Raw genomic sequence first — 25,740 nt, 5'->3', positions numbered from 1 at the left:
TTCAGAAAGAGGCTTTTCTTGGGACTCCTATAATACTAAATGTGTATATTCTTTTCGCAGAGAATCGCTTCCAGCCGATCTACGACTTTGGCTATGTGGCCATGAACTTTGGCTGGGTTTACCCCGAGGACAGCGGAGAGTACGTGTGCCGGGCCACCAACTTGTACGGCAAGGACGAGACCCGTGCCATCATCAAAGTGGCTGGCAAGCCCGGAATCGTATACGATTCCCAGCTGCCCGCTCACATGCAGAGCATTGACCGCATTCGCGAAATGGAAGCCTCTTGGCAAGTGTAAGTAGTGATTACATTTTTGATAAAAAATATTTCTTTTCAAACGGAGATTCTTTGAAACAGGGTGCCCGAGGAGGTTGATCCCGATGCCAAGCCCAGAACCAAGCCGGTCTTTGTGAGCAAGCTTGAACCCCAGATTGTGGAGGAGGGCGAACCCGCCCGATTCTGTGTCCGCGTCACTGGCCACCCACGTCCCAGGGTCATGTGGCTGATCAATGGTCACACCGTGGTGCATGTAATTAAATATAATTAATATTTTCTACGTTCGTGGATAATAACCCCAAATTTTTGGTAGGGTTCCCGGTACAAGCTGACCAACGACGGCATGTTCCATCTGGATATCCCGAAGACCCGCCAGTATGACACCGGCAAGGTGGAGGTGATTGCCCGCAACTCCGTGGGCGAATCGATCGCCACCACTGAGCTGAAGGTGGTTGCCCGTTCCGATGATTACCGCAACGTGCTGAAGAACTCTCCACGCCGTAAGTTTAACCTACACTATGCTCTCCAGGCGACCTGGAGTGTCTATCCAGATAACAGCTATTGGAACATTAACAATTTTAAAATGCAGTAGACTTTAGCTGACCAAAACTTAACAAGGACACCAAACGCTATCTCACAAATAGAAACTCATTGTAAATATATACATACGCACATACAACATGCCACAAGAGTTTTCGTAGCAGTAGCACCTTATTTTATTGCACTCCACCACATTCCACATTCCAAGTAGTTGAAACAGTTTAGACAACAAAGCACAAAGCCCCCCAAAAATGCTTCCCAAAATCCCCGAAAATCCCCCAAAAGCCTTCTGCAGTACAGCCTACTACTGGCATCAATCAGCGGGAGACTTCAGGGAAGATGCCACCCAGTGGAAGCCAAGGACACGAATATCCTAAGTATTTTTCGGATCCGGGGTAATATGGTTATGCCGAAGTTTGCTTGTGCACCCTCCGACTGTTGTAAACTGTGGTTACCACCCACCCAACCGATCATTGACCTTTTCTCTGTCTATAACCATTTGCTATCTACCCGAAGAATATAAGTGCAAAGGAGCATTAGAATCTCTGTAGAAAATACTTTAACCGGTTAATCACTATTTCTACTAAGTCGAGAACTTGTAAATAATCCCATCGAACCTCTTGCATGCCTTCTTTTTTCTAACCTATTTCTAAGATCAGATTGCATGGCTTTTTGGTGTATAACTGTGCAGTAGCCCCCTTTTGAGACACATATTAATCCACCGATTTCTCCGATATAGCGTGGTATGATTATGAGCTAGCTGCCTATCAGAAGGAGCGTCAGGAGAACGAGTTGGAGAAGGTGTTCGACGAACGCAAGCAAGTCCTTTCTGAGCAGAGCTCTCACACCCTTAAGGGCGTGGAGCACCTCAAACCCAAGCAGTACAAGCCCCCCACGGCCGAGTGGCAAACTAACGTAAAGGCCAAGAAGAGCGAGGAGTACTACAACAAGCTGCAGGAGCTGGAGACTGAGCAGCTGCTCAAGGAGACAAACCTGCGCAAGGACAACCACCAGTACGCCATTCCCGGCGAGAAGGTTGTGAGCAGTTCCCAAGCCAAGGGCATGGCCCAGTCTTACGAGGAAAACCTGTAAGTTCTCCAGTCTTATGTTCAGTTAGGAACAGAATTGTTCAATTGCAATTGAATTTGAATATAAACCTCTATATCGTATCCCAATTTGTATTCTCTCCAGTCAAGAGAAGACCAGCACCACTCAGGTGAAGGCTGCTCCTCCCAAGGGTACCGCCGAACCGTCGGAGTCATCCGTTCATGGACGTGAAGTCCACATGAACAAGCAACAGCAGGTGCAGAAGGAAATCCAGGGAGACCTTGAAATCACCCGCAAGATCACCGCTACCGAGACCACCGAGGTGGAGCACAAGGGTACCATTCAGGAACGCGTGGTTAAGGGTCCCGTGAAACCAGCCAAGGCCCCCGTCTTCACCAAGAAGATTCAGCCATGCCGTGTCTTCGAAAACGAACAGGCCAAGTTCGAGGTCGAGTTCGATGGCGAGCCTAATCCTACCGTGAAATGGTACCGCGAGAGTTTCCCCATCCAGAACTCGCCGGATCTGCAGATCCACACCTTTAGCGGCAAGTCGGTCCTGATTATCCGCCAGGTGTTCGTCGAGGACTCGGCCGTGTTTTCGTGCGTTGCCGAGAACCGTGGAGGAACCGCCAAGTGCAGTGCCAATCTGGTGGTTGAGGAGCGCCGCCGCGCCGGCAAGGGAGGCATTCAGCCGCCCAGCTTTGTGTCCACCATCCAGAGCACTACTGTAGCCACCGGCCAGCTCGCCCGCTTTGACGCCAAGGTAACCGGAACTCGTCCCATGGACGTTTACTGGCTGAAGAACGGCATGAAGATCCAGCCGAGCATCAAGTTCAAGATGCTTGAGGAGGACAGCATCCACACATTGCTGATCATCGAGCCCTTCGCCGAGGATTCGGGTCGCTACGAGTGCGTGGCGGTGAACGCCGCCGGAGAGGCTCGCTGTGATGGTGACTGCATCGTTCAGTCACCCAACAAGCCGGACAAGCCCACCACTCCCGGCAGCGAGAAGCCTCCTCACATTGTCGAGCAACTGAAGAGCCAGTCCGTGGAGGAAGGCAGCAAGGTGATCTTCAAGTGCCGCGTCGATGGCAAGCCCACACCCACCGCCCGCTGGATGCGTGGCGAGAACTTCGTGAAGCCGTCCCGCTACTTCCAGATGAGCCGCCAGGGAGAGTACTACCAGCTTGTTATTTCCGAGGCCTTCCCCGAGGACGAGGGCACCTACAAGTGCGTGGCCGAGAACAAGCTGGGCAGCATCCAGACCAGCGCCCAATTGAAGGTTCGCCCCATCGAGAACCTGGACGCTCCCCCGACCATCACCGCCATCAAGGATGTGTCCGTGACCGAGGGCATGCCCGCTCAGTTCAAGACCACCGTCACCGGCAAGGTCAAGGCCACCAGTGTCCAGTGGTTCCGAGAGGGTCAACTCATCCCAGAGACCCCTGACTTCCAGGTGGGTTTCCATACCTCATAGTGTTTGCTAAGCCCTTGCTAAGCTTGAGGGATTTTCGAAACGTGTCTAAACTCAATTTTATGATTTTTTCAGATGATCTTCGATGGCAACAGCGCTGTACTCCTAATCGGCACCACTTACGAGGAGGATTCTGGCATCTTTACTGTACGCGTGACCTCGTCCACCGGCCAGGTCGAGTCCTCAGCCAAACTGACTGTTAAAAGTAAGGATTAAACTATAACTAAGCCAAACAAACCGAAACCAGAGTTCGAAAATCATGCAAAACCAAACGTAAGCGAACCGAGTTCAAACAAACCAACCAACATCAACACAAAACAGTAAACCCCAAAGAATGCTCAAAAAAACAATCAAAAAATGTAAAAAAAAAAAGGACCGACTATTAATACCCAATACGGACGGAACGAATCCCCGAGTTACGGACGTATTGAGAACAGTTACTACTACCCTAATACCTACCTATATATATGATCAACTACTAGTCGTAAATGTCAGAGTGAAGAAGAATATTTTAATGCGAATATGTCGAGACTTTCAACATGGATTCTTTTCTAATCTTTTAAACGAACGAGTTATTTCTACTAACAATTGCAAAATGTCAACCACCAAAAATGGAACAAAAAAATATTTTATCAAAGATGTCTAACACGAAAAGTAACCAAAAAGGAAACAAGACACAAAAAAAATTTAAGATATTTGAATTGAAAAATAATAAAAATAATTACAAGTATTTTGCAACATAAATATTTATAGACCATTTTTCTTTCTGGCACGGCCAAGATAGCAACAGCAACAATATGAAGACAGACCATTTCAGTTTTGAGTTCGAAAATATTTCAAAAGATCCCCAGCGAGTTGAGTGAAATCAGGAATGAGTCAAACCCAAATAGGAGGATAGGATATATACATAGGAGGTATATAGGAGATCTCTAGCCCCGTTGAGTTGAGTTATAAATAAGGCAGCCTATGTACCTTCCAAACGACCACTCAGCATTTAGAGCAAACAGGCCACTTAAAGAATACATAATATTTTCTTCAGTATCCGTCCGTAGATACGTGTATATATACATATAGATGGATATACTATGTTCCCGTCTATGAGTCGATAGTTTTGGGGCCGTGTGCAAAACGCACATTTGTCCCGCCTCCGCTCGAGCGTGAAAGTTTTATTTTTCATTTGAATATTAGCATAAAATATTATGGATGACACATCTAGCGCACACACACCGCCGGCAGCACCGCCGGTGCGCGTATCTTGTATCTGCCAGATACACATTTCCAACATGAACGTGCGCAAAAACTAGCACGAACTGAAAATATCGAAAGCCGTTCAGCCGTGGGCTTTCAGCTGCCACCCTATTCCGATACGAATATAGATATAGTCAAGACATATGTACGACGCCGCCACTCTGCCCAGCGGGGGTTCTATTTTCAATTTCTTTTGGAGAATGTTTTGCTTTCGAGAACTAATTTCCAATAGATTAGCGTTAAAAAATCCGTTTCGCTATTTTTAGTCAGGCGCTGCTGTCTGGATTTCTGGTTTTCAGCGTTTTCTGCTACAATGAAAAACATTTATGTATTTTCTCAAGTAAATCTTGAAATTTATTTCAATTTTCTTTCAATAAAACGAAAACAACAGAACGAAAACCGAAAGCCAAAACAAATATATTTGGCTGGGGGATATTTAGTTTTTAAAATGAAATGAATTATAAATTACCTATGCTGTTTTCGTTTTTTCTTCGATGTTGGTGCTGCTGCTAAGGCTGTCTATAAGGTGGATCATTCAGATATAGCAATGTCAGTTGGCCAACTCATAGACCTGGTCATTACCCAAGAACATGAATTGATGATTCTGTTTATGGTGCAGAAACGAATTTAATTAGATTAATCAGTTACGGCTGTTCAGTCATCGAGTCTCGGTACACGGTGATTCATGTTCTTCCCATCAGATTTATATTTTTAGTGGCCAGGCCGACACGGATTGTGTTTTTGATGCGATGTCTGATCCTCCTTAGTCCTCTTTAGGCCTGAAAAGAAATCCATGTTAGAGTCTCGATAGGAATTTAGCAAACCTATTCTTACGTACATTTACCAGAATCCACGAACTGACTTTGCAGTTCCATCTCCGGAGGTCCATCAATGATGATGATAATAATGATATGTTGATGATAGCAATGCTATGATGACGATGATTTTGTATTGTTTAATTAATTGAAATTTATTTATTTTGTAGTGATGTTGCATGAGATTTTATAGTTCATTTTTTATTACTGCTTCTTATTACTAATTCGTTTCGTTACCATTTTGTTTGTCACACACTCTCGTCCACTACCAATCATCCATTTTGTGTAAAAAAAAATATCAAAACAAAGAACAAACGAATCTTCAAAATTCAAAATCGATTCAAGAACTTGCCGCTTGATTTGTTGACTTTTTTTTGTTAAATGTTCTTTCTTCTGTTCTGTGGCGATAAGCTTTACTAAAAAATTAATCATAAAAACTCATGCGACTTTCGATTTAAGTTTATCCACTGTATTAAGATACTATTTCGAACCAATTTGCCAGTCTCTCAACTTATGTTTATGTTTACTCAATATTTTTATACCCGATTTGTGTGTCAGTGTTCGATTAGTTTACGATGACATTAAACTTTGATTAATTTCTTTCTCCATTGATATACACACACTCGCGAACACTATTTTTGTTGTTTAATTGTACCTCTCATGTATTTAATACTTAAATCCAATAGCGCGTCTATAAATAAATCAAAGCAAATGCATAACAATTGGAAATCTGTTTTTAATAACTGCCAAAAAAGCTGCTACCGCTGAAACGCTGCACCGCTGTGTTGCTTGTTACTTTTCCAAAAGCCCTCCAGAGAGACCAGGTAGAAGGCACAGGTAAGTGTGGCAGGAGGATGATTGATGCACTTTCCGCGGCATTGAGTATACGCCCCGTAAACGACCGATGAAACTGAGCTCCACCTTTTCAACTGTTCTTTTCTGTTGCCTACGTCCGAATGAGCCCGGTGGAGTGCGCCGCACTGCGCTCTGGGCACTGAAAATATATCCGCAGACACACCCCGCCCATAAATCGGTTGTAGCGCTGGTGCTGCTGCGGCTGCGGCTGCCCCTGCTGTTGCTCTTTAAAAAGTGCCGATTCTTAGACTCAGTTCCACCTGGTGACGTACCGGCCACTAATCAGATTTCTATTTTCGGCCTTAATGTATACACAGGCATTTGAATTGTTCGCTCTCAATTGTACGGCACGGGCAAGTGCTGGCCGGCGTCCCTCCCCTTCCCAGCCACTAATGGGTATGACGATGATTACGATGATGATGGGTTGAAGTCAAACGAATGTCACCATCCGTCACGGATCTGCTTGCCCAACTGCTGTCACCGTAATGCGCCAGATTTGGGCGCAGGTTAATGCAGTTTTAATCATCCCCAAGTGGACTCGTCACACCCGATTAGTGAATCACGACTCGTAGATAGAACGCGGACTCACTCCGCCGACCACTGACTATGCCCACCTATTTTTATCAATGCCAATTATCAAAAATATGTACTGACCTAGGGCCCCAAATCCGATTTATGCTCTATTCACGGTCACCGACAATGAGGTGTCAGCTAAGCAGATATGATTTGTGGTCCACAAATACCATCGAAAGAACTCGAATCGCAGGTTTTGGGTTTCCTCGATGAGCCTGCTGCCGTTGGGAAGGCTTATTTATTGCTTCTGACACGAAATTATGCTCTGACATTCGGAAAACTAATTATAAAATATTCAAGTTCATTGTTCGCATCTGCCAATGAGTTGATTTATTTTTAATACTGTTTCGAAAGAACTATATGATGTTGCAGGTAAGTGACTGATTGATGGATCTTTTAGATCTTATATCTATGAGTATTGAAAGATTACTTGTTAATAGATACTTGCAATGTATCATTTATACCGAAAACTATAATATAAATACTTTTCGGTAAATATAAAATCGTTCATGTAATAAATTGTCGTGGTTGGGTCTTCAGAGAATATTAATACACACAGTATTTTAAATAAAATCTGCATATGTATCAAAAATCATAATTCATCTTACATTATTTTATCTGCCTGCCCGAATATGCTGCTTGAGTATTTAAATTCGTTGTTTGCACATGCCAAAGATTTATGATTTATTTTTAAAATCCCAAGCAAGCGAGAATTGCAAGGTAAGTGTTATATAAATGAGCCAGTTTTAATGCCACGATCCCCTTCGAACTCTGGATGTCCTTAGTCCTTCTTAGATTCTGATGGAATCCTAATGGTGCTTCCTTTGTTCTCCCTTAGAACGACGCATCTCGGCCTATCAATTGCGAACGATTGATTCCGCCGAGGATGAGTCCTCGTCTTCTGGCCGGGAGAGCGGCCCGGAGTCGCCGGGTGCTTTCCAACCTGGCCAGCAGCCTGGTGGTCAGCAATTTGGCCAGTTCCTGGGTGTCAATGGGCAGGCGGGCCAACACCAGGGAAGATCGCGCACCAAGAAACCGAAGGTGCGCAGCAAGTCCCTGCAACCACCCACCAAAGTGATTCCATGGCGCAAGGCATCGCGTCCAGATCGCGGCCGCTCCCTGGACAAGCAGCCTTTCCTGCCGGGCTTTAAGCCCGAGCCAGTGAAGTCGTGGACCGAGGAGACCATTAGTCTGAAGGCCACGCCCATTGAAAAGAAGAAGCCCACGCCCAAGCTGGAAGCAGCGACGGTGGTTCTGAAATCCATCAAGAGTGAACGCGACCAAGGAATTATGAGCCTGGGTGCTACTCTGGAGCAAATCATTGCTGGAAAGACTGAAAAGGAGGCTGTGCCTTGGATAACTATGCGGGAGAAGCTGAAGGCGGTGGAGAGCGTTCAGGAACAACTGAACAAGTTCGATTTGGACGAAGTGTACCTGCGTCCCTTGGAAGGACAAATCGAGACCGACGAACAGCTACCTCAGCAGGCACAGGTGGACCAGGCACAGCGCACCAAGGAGATCCAGCGCCTCAAGAGCATGGAGAGTGTTGAGATTATGGAAATGACCGACCAGATTGACAAGCTAATCACCCAGCAGCAGAACAACAAGGACCTCATTCCGTGGAAGGAGATGCGCCAGCAGCTCAAGAGCGTCCAGCGGGTCACCAAGCAGATCGACAAGTTCAAGATCGAGGAGGTGGAGCTGCGTCATTTGCAGGCCCAGCAGGCCATTACTGAGGAGTACCAAACCGGCACTCTGGAAGAAACTGTCGTCCAGGTCGATGAGAGCTCCAAGGGTTCCATCTCCAAGGTGCTGCGTCGCGACGAGCTGCAGCAATATGAGGACCAGTCGAACCTTTACAAGCAACAGTTTATTACCACCGAGGACGTTAACATTATGCACGTTTCGGAGCGTGAGAAACTGGAAGCACAGAGGCTCCTTCGCGAACAACAGGCTGTTAATTGGAGGCAGCAACAACAGCGTCCTCAGTTACAGCCTCTCACCTCCGTGGAGGATACCGTTTCATCCCAAACTATCGAGAGGCAGAAACTGCTGCAACAACAGAGCCTTATCGAGGAGGCGCAGCGCCAGCAGTTCGTGCAGATCGAAGATTCGCAGATGATGAGCCTCGAGCAGTACGAGCACCAAAAGGTCATCAACCAGCGCACCCAACAGGAGGCCTTCAACTGGCGGCAACAAAGGGAGGCCCAGAAGTTCATTCAGGTCGAAGATTCGTCGCTATTGCATCTTCAGGAACGTCAGGACACGCAGGAGCAGCAGCTTCTGCAGCAACAGCCGGTGATGTGGGACCGTGGCCGAAAGAAGCCGGAACAGCCACAACCTTACGAGCAGCCACTAGCTCCCGTCCAGGATCAGTATGTGGAAAAGCCCAAAACGTACGAGGAAATGCATGACGAACTTGTGGAGCCTACCCCAGCGCCGCAGCCAGAGCCTGTTCCGGTCTTGTGGGAGCGCGGAAAGAAGAAACCCCAGGCCCAACCAGAACAGAAGACCTTCGAAGAAGCACATGACGTACTTGAAGAACCCACTCCCGTTCAGCAACCCGACCAGGTGCCGGTGCTGTGGGAGCGCGGAAAGAAAAAGCTGGTCCAAGAGCAGTCTGTGGCAACCCAGGAAGTTTTGGAGCAGCAAACCACCCAGGTTATTGAACAGCAGAGGGTAGAGGAAACCAGCAAGACTTCGGTTCGCCGTGTGATTCCTCCACGTCCGCAAGAGGAAAAGGTGGAGCAAGTCACGCTGAAGCCTACGCCTCGCCCGCAGCCAAAACAAGCGCAGAAGAGTGAGGAGTTCCAGCTGAAACCCCTTAAATCCACCAAACCTGTTCAACAACCCGTTGAACAGCCGCTCCAGAAGGCATTCGAAGAAGCAGTCGACGAGTTGCCTGAAGAATCTGTGCCCCAGAAGGAGGAGCAACTGCAGCCTCAGCCCGTTATGTGGGAACGGGGCAAAAAGAAGCCTCAAAAGGCCGAAGAACAAGTGTCGGAGACTCCCAAAACGCTTGAGGTGGCGGAAGACACCCTCGACGAGGAGGTTCCGAAGCCTGTAGAACCGCAGCCGCAGCCTGTTGCATGGGTGCGTGGCCAAAAGAAGAAACCAGAAAAGCCAGAGGTTCAAGAAGTTCCAAAAACCCTTGAAGTTGTGGCTGACACTTTGGAAGAAGAGGTGATTAATCCAGTGGAGCCACAACCGCAACCAGTAATGTGGGAACGCGGTAAGAAAAAGAAGCCCCAGTCTCAGGAAGTAGTCGAGGAGAAGGTTGAAGATGTTCCAGTCAAGACCTATGAAGAAGCTGTCGATGTTTTGCCCGAAGAGCCCAAGGTGGAAGAGAAGCCAGAGCCCGTCATGTGGCAGCGAGGCAAGAAAAAGATTCCTAAGCCAGAGCCTGTTGAGGAACAGCATCCCGACGAGGTTGATGCCCAAATTGAAGCAGTCACCGAAGAAGAGCAGGTTGAACGCAAGCGAAGGGTTAAAAAGGTTAAGAAGCCAAAAGAGGCGGAAACAGCTGAAGAAATTGCTCAAGAACAACCAGAGGAGGAATATCCTCAGGAGGATGTGGCCGAAGTCATCGAAGAACAGGAAGAAGTTCGAGAAGAGAAACGTAAAGTGAAGAAGACCGTGAAGCCAAAGAAACAGATACAGCAAGAGGTTGTGGAAGAACAGCCCGAAGAACTGGAAGAAGTTCCTCAGGAAGAGGTGCCTGTCGATGAGCCAACTGAATCCTTGGAAACAGAAGTTGTGGAGGAGAAGCGCAAAACAAAGAAGGTCAAGAAACCTAAGAAGAAGGTGGTAACGGAGGAGGAACAGGAAGAACACCTGGAAGAACAACCGGAAGAGGTTGAAGAGCCCGAGGTGGAAGAGCTTGAAGAAACGGAACAGCCTGTTGTCGAAGAGCCCAAAAAGCCTAAGCCTGCTCCCAAGATCCAGGAGGTTGAACAGGTGGAGAAGGTAACACTTAAGCCTGCTCCCAGAAAGCAGCGCCCCTTGCCAGAAAAGGAACAAGTGGAGGAGGTGTCATTGAAGCCAGTGAAAAAGACGGCGTTTGTTTCGGAACCAGAGCAATCTGAAACACCAAAAACCGACTTCGAAGTGAAAGAGACCGTTATTACCACTGAGGACCAAATTGTGGACGTGACCAAGAAGCGCGTTAAGAAGAAGAAGCCCAAGACAAAGACTCCTACAGAGGAATCGGTTGATGAGCCGGTGGAAGATGAGGAAGAATTTGAAGAAACCCAGCCTCAGCCGGAGGAAGAGCAGCCGGTCGAAGAAATTGTGGAGGAGCAACCTCAAGAGGAAGCCGTACCAGAACCAAAACCGGCGCCTAAGCCAAAGGCAAGGAAGGAAGAAATCGTCGAGAAGGTGGAGGAGGTGACACTCAAGAAGGTCACCCGTCCAAAGAAGGAGCTGCCTCAGGAAGCCACCATCGAAGAAGTTCGCCTGAAGCCGGCACAACGCACATCCATTAAACCGGAAGAAGTTAAGCTGGAGGAAGTGGAACTGCAGCATGTGGAGAAAACGGATGAGGAAATTGTGCAAGAGGAGAAGCGCAAAACGAAGAAGGTAAAGAAACCTAAACATGAAGATCTGCCCGAAATTCCCGACGCAGAACCGACCCAACTGGAAGAGGCAGAGCACATCGAAATCGAAAAGGAGCCCAAGCCCCAAGAGGAGCAACCTCAAGTGCCCTGGAAACGTGGCGAAAAGAAAAAGCCTGTGGAAGAAGTCTTGGAGGAAAGGCAGATGCCCACTGGAAAGCGCCGGCCTTTGCCCGAAGAACAGCCCGAAGAGGTACAGCTTAAACCGATTCCGGCCAAGCCAGTGGAAACGCCATTGAAGCCAGAGAAGACTATTCCTGGTCCAAAACTGACGCCAGAGGAAAAGCCCGTCAGCGAAGAGGAAGAACTGGAACTGGAGCCACTCAAGCTGCCAGAAGAAAAGCAGCAGAAGGAGCCGAAGACCAAAAAGGAAAAGAAGAAGAAACCAAAGCTAAAGAAGGCTACGCCATCCGTAGACGAAGTTTCGGAAGAAGTGGCTGAGCCTTTCGACGAGCCCATCGCGGAAGAGGATGAGGTTGAGGAGCTGCCAGTTGACGAGGTCAAGGTGGTGGCAGTCTCGGAAGACGTTCTGCCGGAGGAGGAAGTTGTACCTACGGAGGAAGCCCCCGAAACAAAGCAGAAGGCACACAAGAAACGCACGAAGAAACTTAAAGAGGCCGCTGTTGAAGGCCAGCCCCAGCTGCTGGAGGCGGCCATTGTGGAAATCGAAAAGGTGGACGAAATATCTCAGGAGATCTCACAAAAGACTATTACCTTACTCAAAAAGACTGAAGACACACGCCCTCAATTCATCACGACTGAGCAGCTCATCGAGCTGGATGTAGAGGACGTTCGACGAGACCTCGAAATGAAGGTCACATCGAATATTATCAAGAAGGAGAAACGTCGCGTTGTCCTAGATGACAGCCAACCGCTGCCGGAGCTGGAACTGATCACCCAGAAGCGCGTCCAGGAGGGCATCGATAAGGTGGCCGATGAGGAGCTTATCGAGGATCAACAGCTGACCCAGAACCAGGAGGAAACGACAACCTCCGAGGTGATAGGCCAGGAGCGCAAGCTCGTCAGGAAAAAGAAGAAGGAGATCAAGCCCCCGAGGATCACAGAGAAGCTGCGACCCAGACAATGCGTTCCAGACGAGCCAACAGTGCTTGAGTGCAAGGTGGAGGGTGTTCCCTTCCCCGAAATCAACTGGTACTTTAACGATATCTTGCTTTTTGCTTCGGAGAAGTACGAGATCACGGTCGTGGAGCAGGTGGCTAAGCTGAAGATTGCCAAGGTAACGCCCAGCGATGTGGGTGTCTACACATGTGAGGCCAGGAACGAGGCTGGAGTGGCAACAAGTCGTACCAACATTATTTTAGGTAAGTGTTACCATAGGATGTTATGTATTCTAGTTTTGAATTTTAAAGGTTTTCAAGAATTAATTTGTACTCAAATAGACTATAAGAGACAAATTAATTCTAGAAAACAAAATACTGATCAAGAAATACAGAAGCCCTACCCTTATGGGAAACCCCGTAATATTGGGCTCACCTTTAATCAAAACATCTTCTTTTTGAGCTGTTTTAAAAGTTCTTTGAAGTAACATTTTTCATGATTAACGAATCCCGAAACAATCAACCCTTGTACATAACCTCGTTCCCGTACCAAAAGACACAAATTTTAAAAACAATTTATTCGCATTGAATACAGAAAAAGAACAAGGAGTGGCACCTCAGTTTACCAAGCCCCTCAAGATAGAGTTCACAGAGGAAAAGACGCCCGAGCGCCTTAAGGTTACGGTGACCTGTCAGGTGGCGGGCAAGCCGCAACCGAAGATCAATTGGTACAGAGGTACCGAGCAGGTCATTCCCACCGAGAATGTTCAAATTTTCTACGACGAGACGACCGGCGACGTGGCTTTGGAGGTGATAAATCCCACTCCCAACGAGGCTGTCGTCTATTCTGTGCAGGCACAGAACCAGTTTGGTCGCGCCATCGGCAATGCCAATATCATGAGCCGTGTGGATGAAGTGCCCAAAGAAATTCTCAAGGCACCGACTGTGTCGCCGTTGAACGCCGTTGTCGTTCCGACAGGAGGCACCCTCTTCTTCGAGGCCAAGTACGATGGTATCCCCAGGCCAGAGATCAAGTGGATGCGCAACGGCCGGGAGATCGTGGAGAATGAGGAGATTGTTGTAGAAACCACCGAAACAACGACCACTATTAGGGTCATTAATATGACGCGCAAGCGTACTGGAAAATACGAAGTCTGGGCCAAGAACAAGGTGGGCGAAGCCAAGTCTTCTGGATCGGTGGTGGTCTCAGATCAGAAGCCCGATCAGCAAATCAAGCCACCGCGCTTTATCCAGCCGCTGGAACCCAAATTCATTGGGGAGCACGAGGTGGCTATTCTAGAGGCGGTGGTGGAGTCGGAGCCTCTGTCGTCATTCCAGTGGTTTGTGCACAATGAGCCCATCAAGAGCTCCAACGAGGTGCGCATCGTTAGCCAGGCCAATAAGTCAACGCTGCTGATTGAAGACTTCCAGAAGCAATTCGCCGGACCCTTCACATGTCGGGCCGAGAACGTGGGCGGCTCAGTGACATCGACCGCCACCGTCAACTTGCTGGAAGCCATGCCTCAAGAGGAGGCGGTAGAGTTCGAATCCCCCCGCTTTATAGAAGAGCTGCTCGAGCCCGTGGAGGTCATGGATGGCGAGGCACTGCTGCTGACCTGCCAGGTGACTGGCAAACCCACACCCAAAGTGGAGTGGTTCCACAACGAGGAGAAAATCACAGAGAACAAGGAAACTACGATATCGCAGGACTTGCAAGGCATTTGCCAGCTGCAGATTACGGAAGTGTTCCCCGAAAACCAAGGCCAATACAAGTGTGTGGCCACCAACAAGATTGGCAAGAGCGTGACCCAAACAAACGTTAACATACAAGGTACTTGTGATAGTATCTATCGGTAGTTAAATAGTTAACCAGCTGGAAGTAGTGCCATTCAACATACTACATGCATCCGACGCCTGCATAGGTTTTCCCATAACTACACTGTTTTCCCAAAAAAAATACCCTATTTTTACTAACTGGCTTATAAAGCCCGCCTGCATGCGGTTCTCCTTCTATCTATCAAGTACATAAAACACTCTTCTTTCTGTTTATCCGATTCCCCTAAGAACCCACTTCCTTTTGTAAATAATTTTCCGTTTTTGAGTTCGTTACATCCGTTGAGCTTCCTTCGTGGAGACACTTTTTAATGATAACGCTTTCGATGGTGTATTTTTTAGCATTTGAATATATCCCCGATTCTGAAATCACTGGACTCACAGGATCTGAAGAGGATCTCCTTGATAGAGTAAGCTTTATTGTTGTGATTGCGATAACCTTCTGGGACCCTTTCGCTAATTATACACATGTCGTAACGCCACTATTCTAGACCCTCTCGATCGACGAACAAGCACCGAAAATAATTAAGAAACTACCTGAGAAAATCGAGCCCAAAGAAGGTGAGCAGGCGAAGCTGGAGGTTAAGGTCATTGGAAAACCGAAACCGAAGGTCAAATGGCTGCGCGACGACGAGCAGATATTCGCCTCCGAGGAGTATCAGATCGAAAACTTCGAAGACGGCACCTCAGTGCTCGTCATTAATCACGTCTATCCCGATGATTTGGGTACAATTAGTTTTGAGGCGTACAATCCACTGGGCGTGGCAGTGACAACGGCACTCTTCGCGGTCGAAGGTACTTTAATGGTTTATCCTGCATACCGTGCACCCTGTAATATAAGCGAACTTCTTTTGGAAATGTCAGTAAAATTATTTTTCAGATCTCTTCAGCTGCATTTTATGAAATTTTCCCGATTCCAATCCCAATTTATTATATCCAATCCCCAATCCACACTTACACAAAGAGTTTAAACACTTTCAGAGATATACACAACGCTCTTAGAGGGCAACACGATTTAGCTATAGAACTATAAACGATTTTTTCAGGACATTTTTGTATACCATTATGCCATTTAATAACCTATCTCATTTACTACCTTTTACCATGTCCGCATCCGTACGTAAAGGCATCGTTGGATCGAAGGACTACCGCAAGCCGGAATGGGTGACTCACATGGAGGAGATGCAGGTGGCCCTCAAAGGTATGTATTACCGACTAATCCCAGCTCTGTTACCACTGTTATGTGTATATGTGTTTTAATTTCGTGTTTCACCAACACAAAATTGTCTTCTGTGCCTCTGTCTTAAAACCCCCAACTACAACAATTCACAAAGTCTGTCCTCTGTCTTCTACTGTCTGTCTTTTTGTATTTGTCCATGTATTATACACTGTATCGTACAAACAAGAAAATATTAAAACCTGTGAAGTGCCCTCCCCAGTGAAAACGTGGCTTTGTGATTGTCTCAGTCCCATACAGCTCTAAGGCTTGACCCCACCAACCCCCAACAACCCCTACCCGTCTTACCCAAATTTTTTTCAAAAAGTAAACGCCAAACTGTGATTATTATAAAAAAAAATATTATCTTTATACTTTTCTCATATCAAATTTATGTACGAGGAATCATCTGCAAGTAATTGGTCTTTTTCCAACAGCATTTATTCAAAATTTAACTAACCCCGAAAGAAATAAGTTTATTGAAGTGTTCAATTCAATCCAAAGAAATTTTATAACATTCCCAGAACGCAGCTTGCTCAACAATCAACAACACTTGCCTCCCGTTTGCATGAAACTAACTGGCTTACATGTTGTTATTGTGTTCAGAATACTTCAGAACTACATTTTTACAAGACACCAAAAACTGACCGTTCCGTGTAAGTACACAGAAGAACACGCACCCCACCCGCTTCTAGATTGTTCGGGTAGAGTCTAATCCATAGATTTGTGCCATCTCTGTGCTTATAGCTGCTAAATGCTCGCCATCACTACTAAACGAAATGCGTGACTGCCGTGCTGCCTTAGGCGAAACAGCAAAGTTCTCGGTTCAGTTTGCAGGCAATCCTGTGCCAGGTATGGTATTTCTGGGAAATATATATTTTCATGGGGTGCAGTTGATGCAGCTTGGTTTTTAATCCCTTGGCTATACAGATGTTCAATGGTATTTCAACAACGTTCAGCTTAGGGCATCCGAGAAGTATCGCATGGTAGTGCAGGAACAGGAAGCAACGCTAGAAATCCTTAATATTACATACGAAGACTGCGGGTACTACAACTGCAAGCTTATTAATGAGATCGGGATGACCATGACGCGGGCCAAGTTTGACATATCCTCCACAGCCACCATAGTCGAGGAAGTTGAGAAGACGAAGACTAAGACAACCGTTAAAAAGAAGGCGGCCAAGAAAGCCACAACGAAGCGATCCGGTGCCTCGGAGCAGAGGACTGAGATCCGGATAGTGCCGTCTAGCACCACAGAAACCACCATGAATGTGATCAAAGTGAAGCAGCCGGTCTCCATTCTCGTTGAGAAGAGTGAAGTCTCCGAGGTGATGGAGGTGAAAGACCGAAGAATCGCAGACGCAGAAAGGCGTAGCCAGATTATAGAAGAAGTGGAAGAAATCGAAGAAGAGGAGATAGAGGTGGAAGAGAAGGAAGTGAAAATAGACGAGTCTGAGGTGGAGGTCGAGGTTAAGGAGGAACAGAAAACATCCTATACATCCAGCCAGAGAATAGAGCTGACCAAAACAGTGGAGCTAATTCGCACAAAGATCACCCAGAAGACCATAACCGTCGAGGACATCCAAGTGATTTCCCATCATGAGGAGGTCCAGTGGTTGCTGGAGTCCATCGAAGCCGAGTCCTTTGGCCAGAGTGGCGAGGCCGCACTCCGGGATTTGGCCACGATCGGCCTACTGCTGCGCTACGGCTGCGAGTACTACGAGATCACGTACATGTACGAGCACAACATCTTTATTTCCCTGAAAAAGCCCGAGTCTCAAGCGGCTCTGGTGCAACTCGTGGAGCGGGAAGGCCACGAAGAACTCATCTCCCAAATACTGACAGAGTCCTCGAACGAGGACGAGACCATCCTGGCGGCCACAGTGGGCTTCAAGGCGTTCATACGCATGATTCAGACGTACGAGATTACGATTGAGATCGTCATACGAAAGTTTGTTAGGGAGGACTTCATATCGCAGGACTGGAAGATTTGCGGAAAGGAGGTTTGAATTCTTTTCAATGTAGTTTTGTGTTGTTTGTTTTGTACACAGTCTTTGTAGCCAGCTGAAATACATACGAAACTATGCATTTCAACTGCAGTTATACAAGTTTTACAAATTCAGAGAAATGGGTAGTAATATAAAGTATTTACAATTTTCCCACGTTTTTATTTACTTGGTTCAATGAAATCTAGAGAATAGTAGAGACTTCGCAGATAATCGAGAGTCACGAGGCTATAACCCATGTAAAAATAGGTGAGTTGCAGAGAAGCCAATAAGCCGGATAAATACTTGACGCCCCAGCTTTCTAACAAAACTATTTTTATATATTTATCTCTTATTTTAACATGTAAATCTGCTTGCAAAACTTACCTACGCTTTGCGTCCCGCTACCCATATCGCCAATCGCCAATTGCCAATCGCCAGAGGAAACATTTGTCGAGGAGCGAACAATAATTGTCCAAGAAGGTTTGCACATAAACACAGACGATCTGTAATAAAAACAAACCACCACAGTTCTAAATATCCCACCAGTAACGATGTATCCAGTATCCATCCCACGAACTACTCAACTACAATCTAATTAATATTAAAAAGAATAGACAGCAAAAACAATAATAAATATTGTCTTTACAAATATAACAATTAAATAATGTCAAGTCAAACAAAACCAATCATGTGTATATTCTAAAAAGACGCCACTGAGTAATAAAATCACCCATTAACAGCTAATCACCGCCACAAATTTATTAGTTAATTATCTTGCTGCCGTTATATACCATATAAGCTGTAACTATTTTGACTTTCGCTTACTTTAATGCTTTTGCAATACGCATTCGTTTTCAAGAGTAGAAGCGCTTTCTTCCTTTGCACGCCAAATAGGACGACTTCCCCGATGACTGAACTGAGGTAAGGTATATTTTAAATTTCGATAGTGCACTGAATTTCCAGACATTATCGTTAAGTGCACACAGACTGCGGCCAAACATTACCATCTGTAAATAGTACAGTTTCTTGTGCAACTCATTTCGCTACAAAGCTCGCTTTATGAATACTAACGAACGACGCTCGCACGGCTTAGCGTATTTAGTTGATATCATCGTTAGTGTATTGTTTTTATAGCAACACCAAGAAGGGCGACATTGTCATTATTTAATTGCATTACATTCACAGAAACAGCAACCACTAAGGTGGAAAAACAATTCATACAGCAACAAGAACACGTGCAAGCACACGTCAAACAAGAACAAGTGCAGATACAAAGTCAGTCTCAACAAATATTGTTAACGAAAACGAAAACCAAAAAGCGTAGGCAACACACACAACTCGAAACCCAGGAACTGGATATTGGCGACTCCATTTCCGATCAATACGAACACAGTGAAACACTGGCCCACGAAACAAGCACAGGATCACCGCAGGCAGAAACTCTCGATCAGATTGACGAGCACCTGCCCACATTCGAGACACTAACCTTGCAAAACTTACCAAAGGACACGGTCGAAACCATTGCAGTCGCAGTCACCACAGAACTCTCTACACCCAAAGCGTTTCCAGCTCAGGTGCAGGATGAAATTCTGCCCCAGAAGGTATTGCCCATTCGTGAGGAGTGTCTGGTCCTTGACAAGGTGGCATTGCGCAAGGATGCCCCCACCCCGCAAGAGAATAGGCTCCATGCACAGGTGGAAGTTAGGCCAAAACATGCTGTGGACATAGTCGAAACAGAGGCTGGGGAGGCACCTCAAGCATTGAAGCCTTCCAAGATCCCCAAATCAGTTAAGGCTCAGCGGACGCAAAAGGAGAGACGTCCCTTGTTGGTTGAAGCTCCAAGCACTGAGGAAACAACCGAGGAAGTGCAGCCTTTTAAACTCGATGCCCAAAAGGCTCACGGAGACATTGAGTTGCTCCAAGAGCTGACGAAAGAACAACAGTCATCTTTGGACACCATTGAACAGTTAAAACAAAGTAAGGTGATTGAGGAAACAGCTCGATCAACACTGCTGCACCAGGAGGGGGTCATTATCACAGAAGCTGTCACCGACGAAACGATCGGTCCGGAAGTAAGGCAGGAGAAACCTGAAAGCGAGAAAGTTTCTCCCAGCATTATGGCCAATCAAGGAGTCGACATTAGCGAGTGCCACCCCGAGGACTCACTGGGAGAACTTTCATTACCCAGCCATATTCGCACTGAGAGCTCTACCACATCTGTGATTGAACACAAAGCCGTGAGCACAAGTGCTTCGGAACTGTTGGACACAGTGGATTTGTTGCAAACAGATTCCCAGCCCACAAAGTCCAAAGCAGAAGTGACCCTCAATCCCGAGGATATTCCAATCGTGATGCAGGAAACGGAACCCTTTGAAAGTCTATCAGACAGGGAAGTTAGCAAGCCACTTATGGCCAAAACTAAAGCAACGCAGCAGTTGGTACTAGTCGAGGGCGTGATCAATACTACTGCAGACTCTCAGAGCCCCAGTGAAGAAAACATACCCAAGTTCGAAAAAGACATCAGGGAGGCCATCCCGGAAATTCAGACACAATTCCATGTCACTACTTATGAAACCGTGCCGAGCGAAGGAGCCTTAAAGGATCTCCCAGACATCAATGCCCCCAAAATGGTTGAGGGAACTGTGACCCAATCAAGTACTTTAACTATTGGCGAAACTCAGGAAACTAACTTGGCAGAATCAGCGCAAGACATTACGGAACCTTTAGTTGAATTGGCCAAACCAGCCAAAAGAGCCTTTACCCAGGCTTATGGAACCGCGGAGAGCGCCCAAGAACCCCAATTCGACGCTATCGGTATCGTGGCTGATGAAGATCGCCAGACGGAGCACGGAAAAATTAACATAGTTGGTGGCGAAATAGTGGCACAGATTCAAGCCCCATTAGTCATTGAAACCGAAAAAGATATTGTCACCGATTTGCCGAAGTTTGAGGATGCAAAGATTGATTTTGTGGAACAGACTGCGTTGAATATTGAACAGCTTACCATGGCAGAAAACGAATCGGCCTTACAGGCAGCTACTCCACAAGCAGAACAGTTGGCCACAGAAAGAATTGTCTCTGCGGAACTCAAGGCTAGCAGCGTGTTTGAGGTTCAGCCAGGAATAAGCTCAGGTGAAGTCCTAGAAGATGCCACTAAACCTGAGTCGGCGGTTCGGGCCTTTGAAACTATGCCGATTGGAGTTTCCAGCCGGCCAGATGTAATGGAGAGCAGTGGTCCCCTGGAACCAAGTCTACAGCCTGAACAAAAAACAGGAACTGTTACCTTGGATGAAAAGCAACAGTCTTTGGAGGTAACTAACGTGCAGATCACAGAGTCCAGCACGGAGCTGCTGGATAAGCTTCCACAACAACAGCTTTCTAAGCCCCAACTAGTTCCCGAAACTCTGAAGCACGCGACTGGTCTGGAGGTAATATCCATGGAGTCCACATCAGATAAAAAGGAGGACAGCAAGCCATCAATGGTTTTGGCACAAATAAGTTTATCTGAAAATTATGGAACCAAGGTAAGCGAGCAGTCTGCACTAGAAAGTGTGGAGGATCACCAGGGAGAACTGAAGCCCCAGCTGCAGACAACAGAAACGCATTTTGGTTTGTTGCAACCATTGGAAACTACCACATGCGTGACCCTGGAGAGGGACACGACCTTTTCCACAGAAGACACATATTCCCTTCAGAATGCGTTTATTGGAACTTCTGGACCCTTGCAAGTGGCCGACACTACGATAGCTGAACATTTAGAGGCCATGGAACGGCTCGACGAGCAAAAGCATCCAAGTTTGCAGGCACATTTAGGCGTAAACGAAATCAACCTGCCACATGTTGCCGAAGTATTAGCCCTAGATGCGTTGAAAGATTACACCTCACCCGAGCTAGCAAAGTCATCGGTCAGTAATGTGCAAATTGTGGAAGTAATGTCAACCTTAAATACCAGCACGACCATTGTAAGCGAAGGCACGTCGGAAATGACGACGCAAGACCATCCCGTTCAGATTCTGGCTTCCGAAAAACTAAACGAATTCCTACCGAAACCATCCGTTTCAGAGCAGGCTGTCCTGGAGAGTGCTGAAGACCTGACCACTGAATTATCTAAGCCCGCATTAATCCAGCCCACCATAAGTAGCTTCCACGAAATAGATGTTCGCGAAACTGAAGCTTTTGAAAAAGAGGACCTACTGGAAGGTGTTGCCCACCCAACTGAGCAACTGATAAGTGTTGCCATGGACGCTACTTCAGCTGTTGCTCTCGTTCGGGAAGAGGATTCACTCGAGCTTGAACAAAATCTTAACCTGTCGTCGCCAAAATCAGAACAGGCGAAAACCACTACTTCAGAGCTCGCCAAATTGCCTGTCATCGAAGACATACAGGAAGTCCAAAGCACTGGGGATGTGGTTGACTTCGTAGTACCCGACAAATATGCATCCCACCAAATAGATATTCTCAACGAAATGAAATCCTCTGAGGTTATTGTTTATGATTCGGTTTCAAAGACCATTGACACTTTACGACCAGACACAGTTGCGGCTCAAAAATCTCTAGTGCCACAGCAACACGTGACTGTGAGGGAAAACATTGTAATCGACGATACCAAACTATTAGAAGATGTTCCTAGTGATCAACGAACTGCACAAAGAGTTCAGGATAATCTAAGCCATTCGATAATCGCCCAGGATCAAAGCATATTAGAATCAGAAACTAGTCTTAATGCTGAAGCTACAGAAGCACAGACAGCCAAGCTCGGCGAAGACACTCCCAGATTTCAGGCAAACCTTGTCGAAGAAGCTATTTATTATGAAGCCATGGGAAAACAACAGCCATCAGAAAAATATCCCGAGCAAAGTGCGTTAATATCCCATGAATTGGCTCACGTCCAAGCAACGGAAATACAGCAAGCAATTGACAGTGAAATAAATCTAATAACTCCGGAACAATCCTTTGCTGTGGCGAATTCAAAGGCGGAGCCTTCGCTTCTTGGATTGCCAGTTACAATGAAAACAGTGACAGAGGAAAAGGTTGATGATTTGGATACCAAAACACCCGTCGAAAAAATAGCTCAGATAAACTATGAAAATAGAAAGCATGAGGTGAATGTTTCCGAGGTCCAAAGCATAGAGGAGTCTGAGGAGCTGGCCAAACCGGACATTGAGCGCTTAAGGGCAGCCGAGTCAATCGATATAATGTTTAAGGCCATTTCGGAATCAGATCAGCCAGAAGTATTCTTGAAGGAATCAACTGTTCCGACGTTGGCTCCCGTAGAGGTAAATGCAAAGTCTGTGACCGATCTTCTGCAGGAAACCACAATATCTGATGTTCTTACGTTCGAGTCTTCAGAACACATCGAAGACTTTCAGATCAGTGTAAAAGAAGCCCAAATGGAGCTTTTCACAGGGGAAGTGTCCAATAAAGTACACGTGCAAACAAAAAACGTTGTTTTGCATAAGGAAGAGATTTTAGAAAATACCCTTAAGGAACAATTTGGAAAACCATTCATTGAGGGAACGCAGCGGGAAATGCTTGTAACCGAAGTTGTGCCCTTGGAAGACGTCGATATACCACTTATACCCGAAGAGCCCAACAAATTGCAAGCCACCTCTGCAACGAGTGACAGAGTTTTCCAATCACATATTGTAGAAACGCAATTGGCATTGGAGCTGGAAGGTATAACCACAGATGCTATTGACGGTACTTTCCAAGCCAAAGTAACATCGGATAACGTCAACATTCATAAAACCATTCTTGAAGTTAACGCATACGAAAAAACCAAAGACATGAAAGATAATAAGAACCAGGACGCATTTGGAAAGATTTCAAAGGATGCAGAAGTAAGCAAAGCCCATGTGACGACAATACAATCATCTTTCGTTAAAGAGGATATCCTTCCGCAATTCGATGTCCGAAACGATAAAGCTCAAGTATCTTCTGAGGAACTCAAAGCACTTGTAACTGAGGAGGTAGTAGGATTGAGCACCATTCAAGAAACTTATGAGCTACAAGTTCCTCATGAACGCAAAGCAACTATAATTTCGGAAAGACCTCGTGAAGCCACCGATGTTTCGGAGCTAACCACATATGAGGAAACTCCTAATATTGCCACGCAGCCAAGTGATATGATCCAAACAACTCCTACTCCTGTAGACATTCTTTACAACCCAGTTAAGAGTTCCACTGTCAATGTCTATGAAAACATCGAGGGTCATGGAGAGTTTAAGCCGGATAGTTCCGTTCCATCATTTGATGCGACAATACCTTCTGAATTAAACGTTTCAGTTGTAGAAGAAGTTCTTGCAATGCCAACTGTGGGCCTTCTCCCAGCGAAACATAGTGAGGAGGTGAAAGCAGTGCCAGATTCGGTTTTACACAGAAACATCATATGTAGCGAGCAGCTTTCGTATGAAGCTGAAAATCTGTTGGAGTACGTAGCACAATCTACAGAGACAGCTATAAAAGCACCAGTTAACCAAAGTCTTGCACCTGTTATAAATGAGGAACATGAAAAAGGGACAATAGAAGAGTTGACCGATTTTCAAGTAGAAGAAAAACAAGCTCTTCCTTCGATTACCACCCAAAGTACGTATCTAAATGAACAGACACTAGCTCACGAAAAAGTCAATGTTTTTAAGAATCAAGAACACAAACACAATGAGAAAGCAAAAATAAGTTTTTCGACCAACACAATAGCCATAACTGAACAGTTAGACACATTCAACACAGAAGGAAATGACGTCAAGATACATACAACAGAAAATATACACCCTGTATTCGTAGACGGAGGCCTAAAAAACGCTTTACAAACAACACACCTTTTATTGGAGTCCACGCCTGACATTCCACCACAGACTGAAACTGCACACTTTGTAAAGGAGACACAATCAGAACCCCTTTTAAGAGAAGATGACACTGATAGACATCAAATTCAGGAATGTGTTAAAATAGAGAGTCAAAAAATAATTAAATCAAAGAAAATGGTAAAACCAATCAGAGGTAAGTATTCAATAGGGTACAACTTAAGATCCAAACAAAAAGGCGTATTACTTTATTTTCACTGGACCCCAGAACCCCAAAACACATATTACACAGAACATATATATTGCACAAAATATACAAAACATAATACTAAAAAACACTTTCTTACACAGATACAGAACAAACCACAAACACAACACACACTAAACCACAGACACAACCTTTAAAACAAGAATCTGTCGAAAACATAGCAACTGTCGAGGAGGATAACACAGCACCTAAGAAAACCATCACAGTCGAAGAGACTAAAATCAAGGATAATTTGGTCGAAGCCATTGAAGAACTTCCTGAGGAGGTGCGCGTTGTTGAAACCATCTCTGAAGACGGCAAGCCCAAAAAGAAGAAGATTCGCACACGTGTCATCAAGAAGGTCAAGGGTGATAAGCAGGAGGTCACCAAAATCGAAACTGTCGAAGAGGATGACAAGGCCCCTGAGACAACCGTTACTGTCGAAGAATCTGAAGCTGAGCCAGTGATACAGGAAGCCATTGAAGAACTTCCTGAGGAGGTGCGTGTTCTTGAAACCATCTCTGAAGACGGCAAGCCTAAGAAGAAGAAGATTCGCACACGTGTCATCAAGAAGGTCAAGGGTGATAAGCAGGAGGTCACCAAAATCGAAACTGTCGAAGAGGATGACAAGGCACCTGAGACAACGGTTACCGTCGAAGAATCTGAAGCTGAGCCAGTCGTACAGGAAGCCATTGAAGAACTTCCTGAGGAGGTGCGCGTTGTTGAAACCATCTCTGAAGACGGCAAGCCCAAGAAGAAGAAGATTCGCACACGTGTCATCAAGAAGGTCAAGGGTGATAAGCAGGAGGTCACCAAAATCGAAACTGTCGAAGAGGATGACAAGGCCCCTGAGACAACCGTTACTGTCGAAGAATCTGAAGCTGAGCCAGTGATACAGGAAGCCATTGAAGAACTTCCTGAGGAGGTGCGTGTTCTTGAAACCATCTCTGAAGACGGCAAGCCTAAGAAGAAGAAGATTCGCACACGTGTCATCAAGAAGGTCAAGGGTGATAAGCAGGAGGTCACCAAAATCGAAACTGTCGAAGAGGATGACAAGGCACCTGAGACAACGGTTACCGTCGAAGAATCTGAAGCTGAGCCAGTCGTACAGGAAGCCATTGAAGAACTTCCTGAGGAGGTGCGCGTTGTTGAAACC

At 46.1% G+C, this 25,740-nt stretch overlaps 1 protein-coding gene and 1 long non-coding RNA gene across 5 annotated transcripts in view; one reads left to right on the top strand and one right to left on the bottom strand.

The window, feature by feature from the left end:
- Positions 1–25,740, top strand: part of LOC108134287 (titin) — a 121,773-nt gene that overhangs the window by 50,362 nt on the left and 45,671 nt on the right. For 3 of the 4 annotated variants that reach the window (XM_070279868.1, XM_070279864.1, XM_070279865.1), the window contains 6 exons: positions 61–292; positions 356–527; positions 588–774; positions 1,554–1,902; positions 2,006–3,317; positions 3,411–4,079. In XM_070279868.1, the coding sequence (XP_070135969.1) occupies positions 61–292; positions 356–527; positions 588–774; positions 1,554–1,902; positions 2,006–3,317; positions 3,411–3,551 (2,393 nt within the window). In that variant the 3' untranslated portion in view covers positions 3,552–4,079. Of the gene's footprint in view, positions 1–60; positions 293–355; positions 528–587; positions 775–1,553; positions 1,903–2,005; positions 3,318–3,410; positions 4,080–7,664; positions 12,762–13,092; positions 14,329–14,672; positions 14,741–14,821; positions 15,126–15,456; positions 15,532–25,740 lie in introns of those variants that run through there. The other variant, XM_070279867.1, reaches the window with a different exon arrangement.
- On the bottom strand, positions 5,015–7,152 carry LOC108133421 (uncharacterized). The gene is made up of 2 exons (XR_011442720.1): positions 5,422–7,152; positions 5,015–5,362 (listed from the first exon to the last, which is right to left on the bottom strand). It is a non-coding gene; the product is annotated as an uncharacterized lncRNA (long non-coding RNA).

Source organism: Drosophila bipectinata, chromosome 3L (genome assembly GCF_030179905.1).
Source record: "Drosophila bipectinata strain 14024-0381.07 chromosome 3L, DbipHiC1v2, whole genome shotgun sequence".
Classification (NCBI taxonomy): domain Eukaryota; kingdom Metazoa; phylum Arthropoda; class Insecta; order Diptera; family Drosophilidae; genus Drosophila; species Drosophila bipectinata.
The sequence above is the reverse complement of the archived record's forward strand: the minus strand, read 5'-3'. Positions and strand labels throughout refer to the sequence as shown.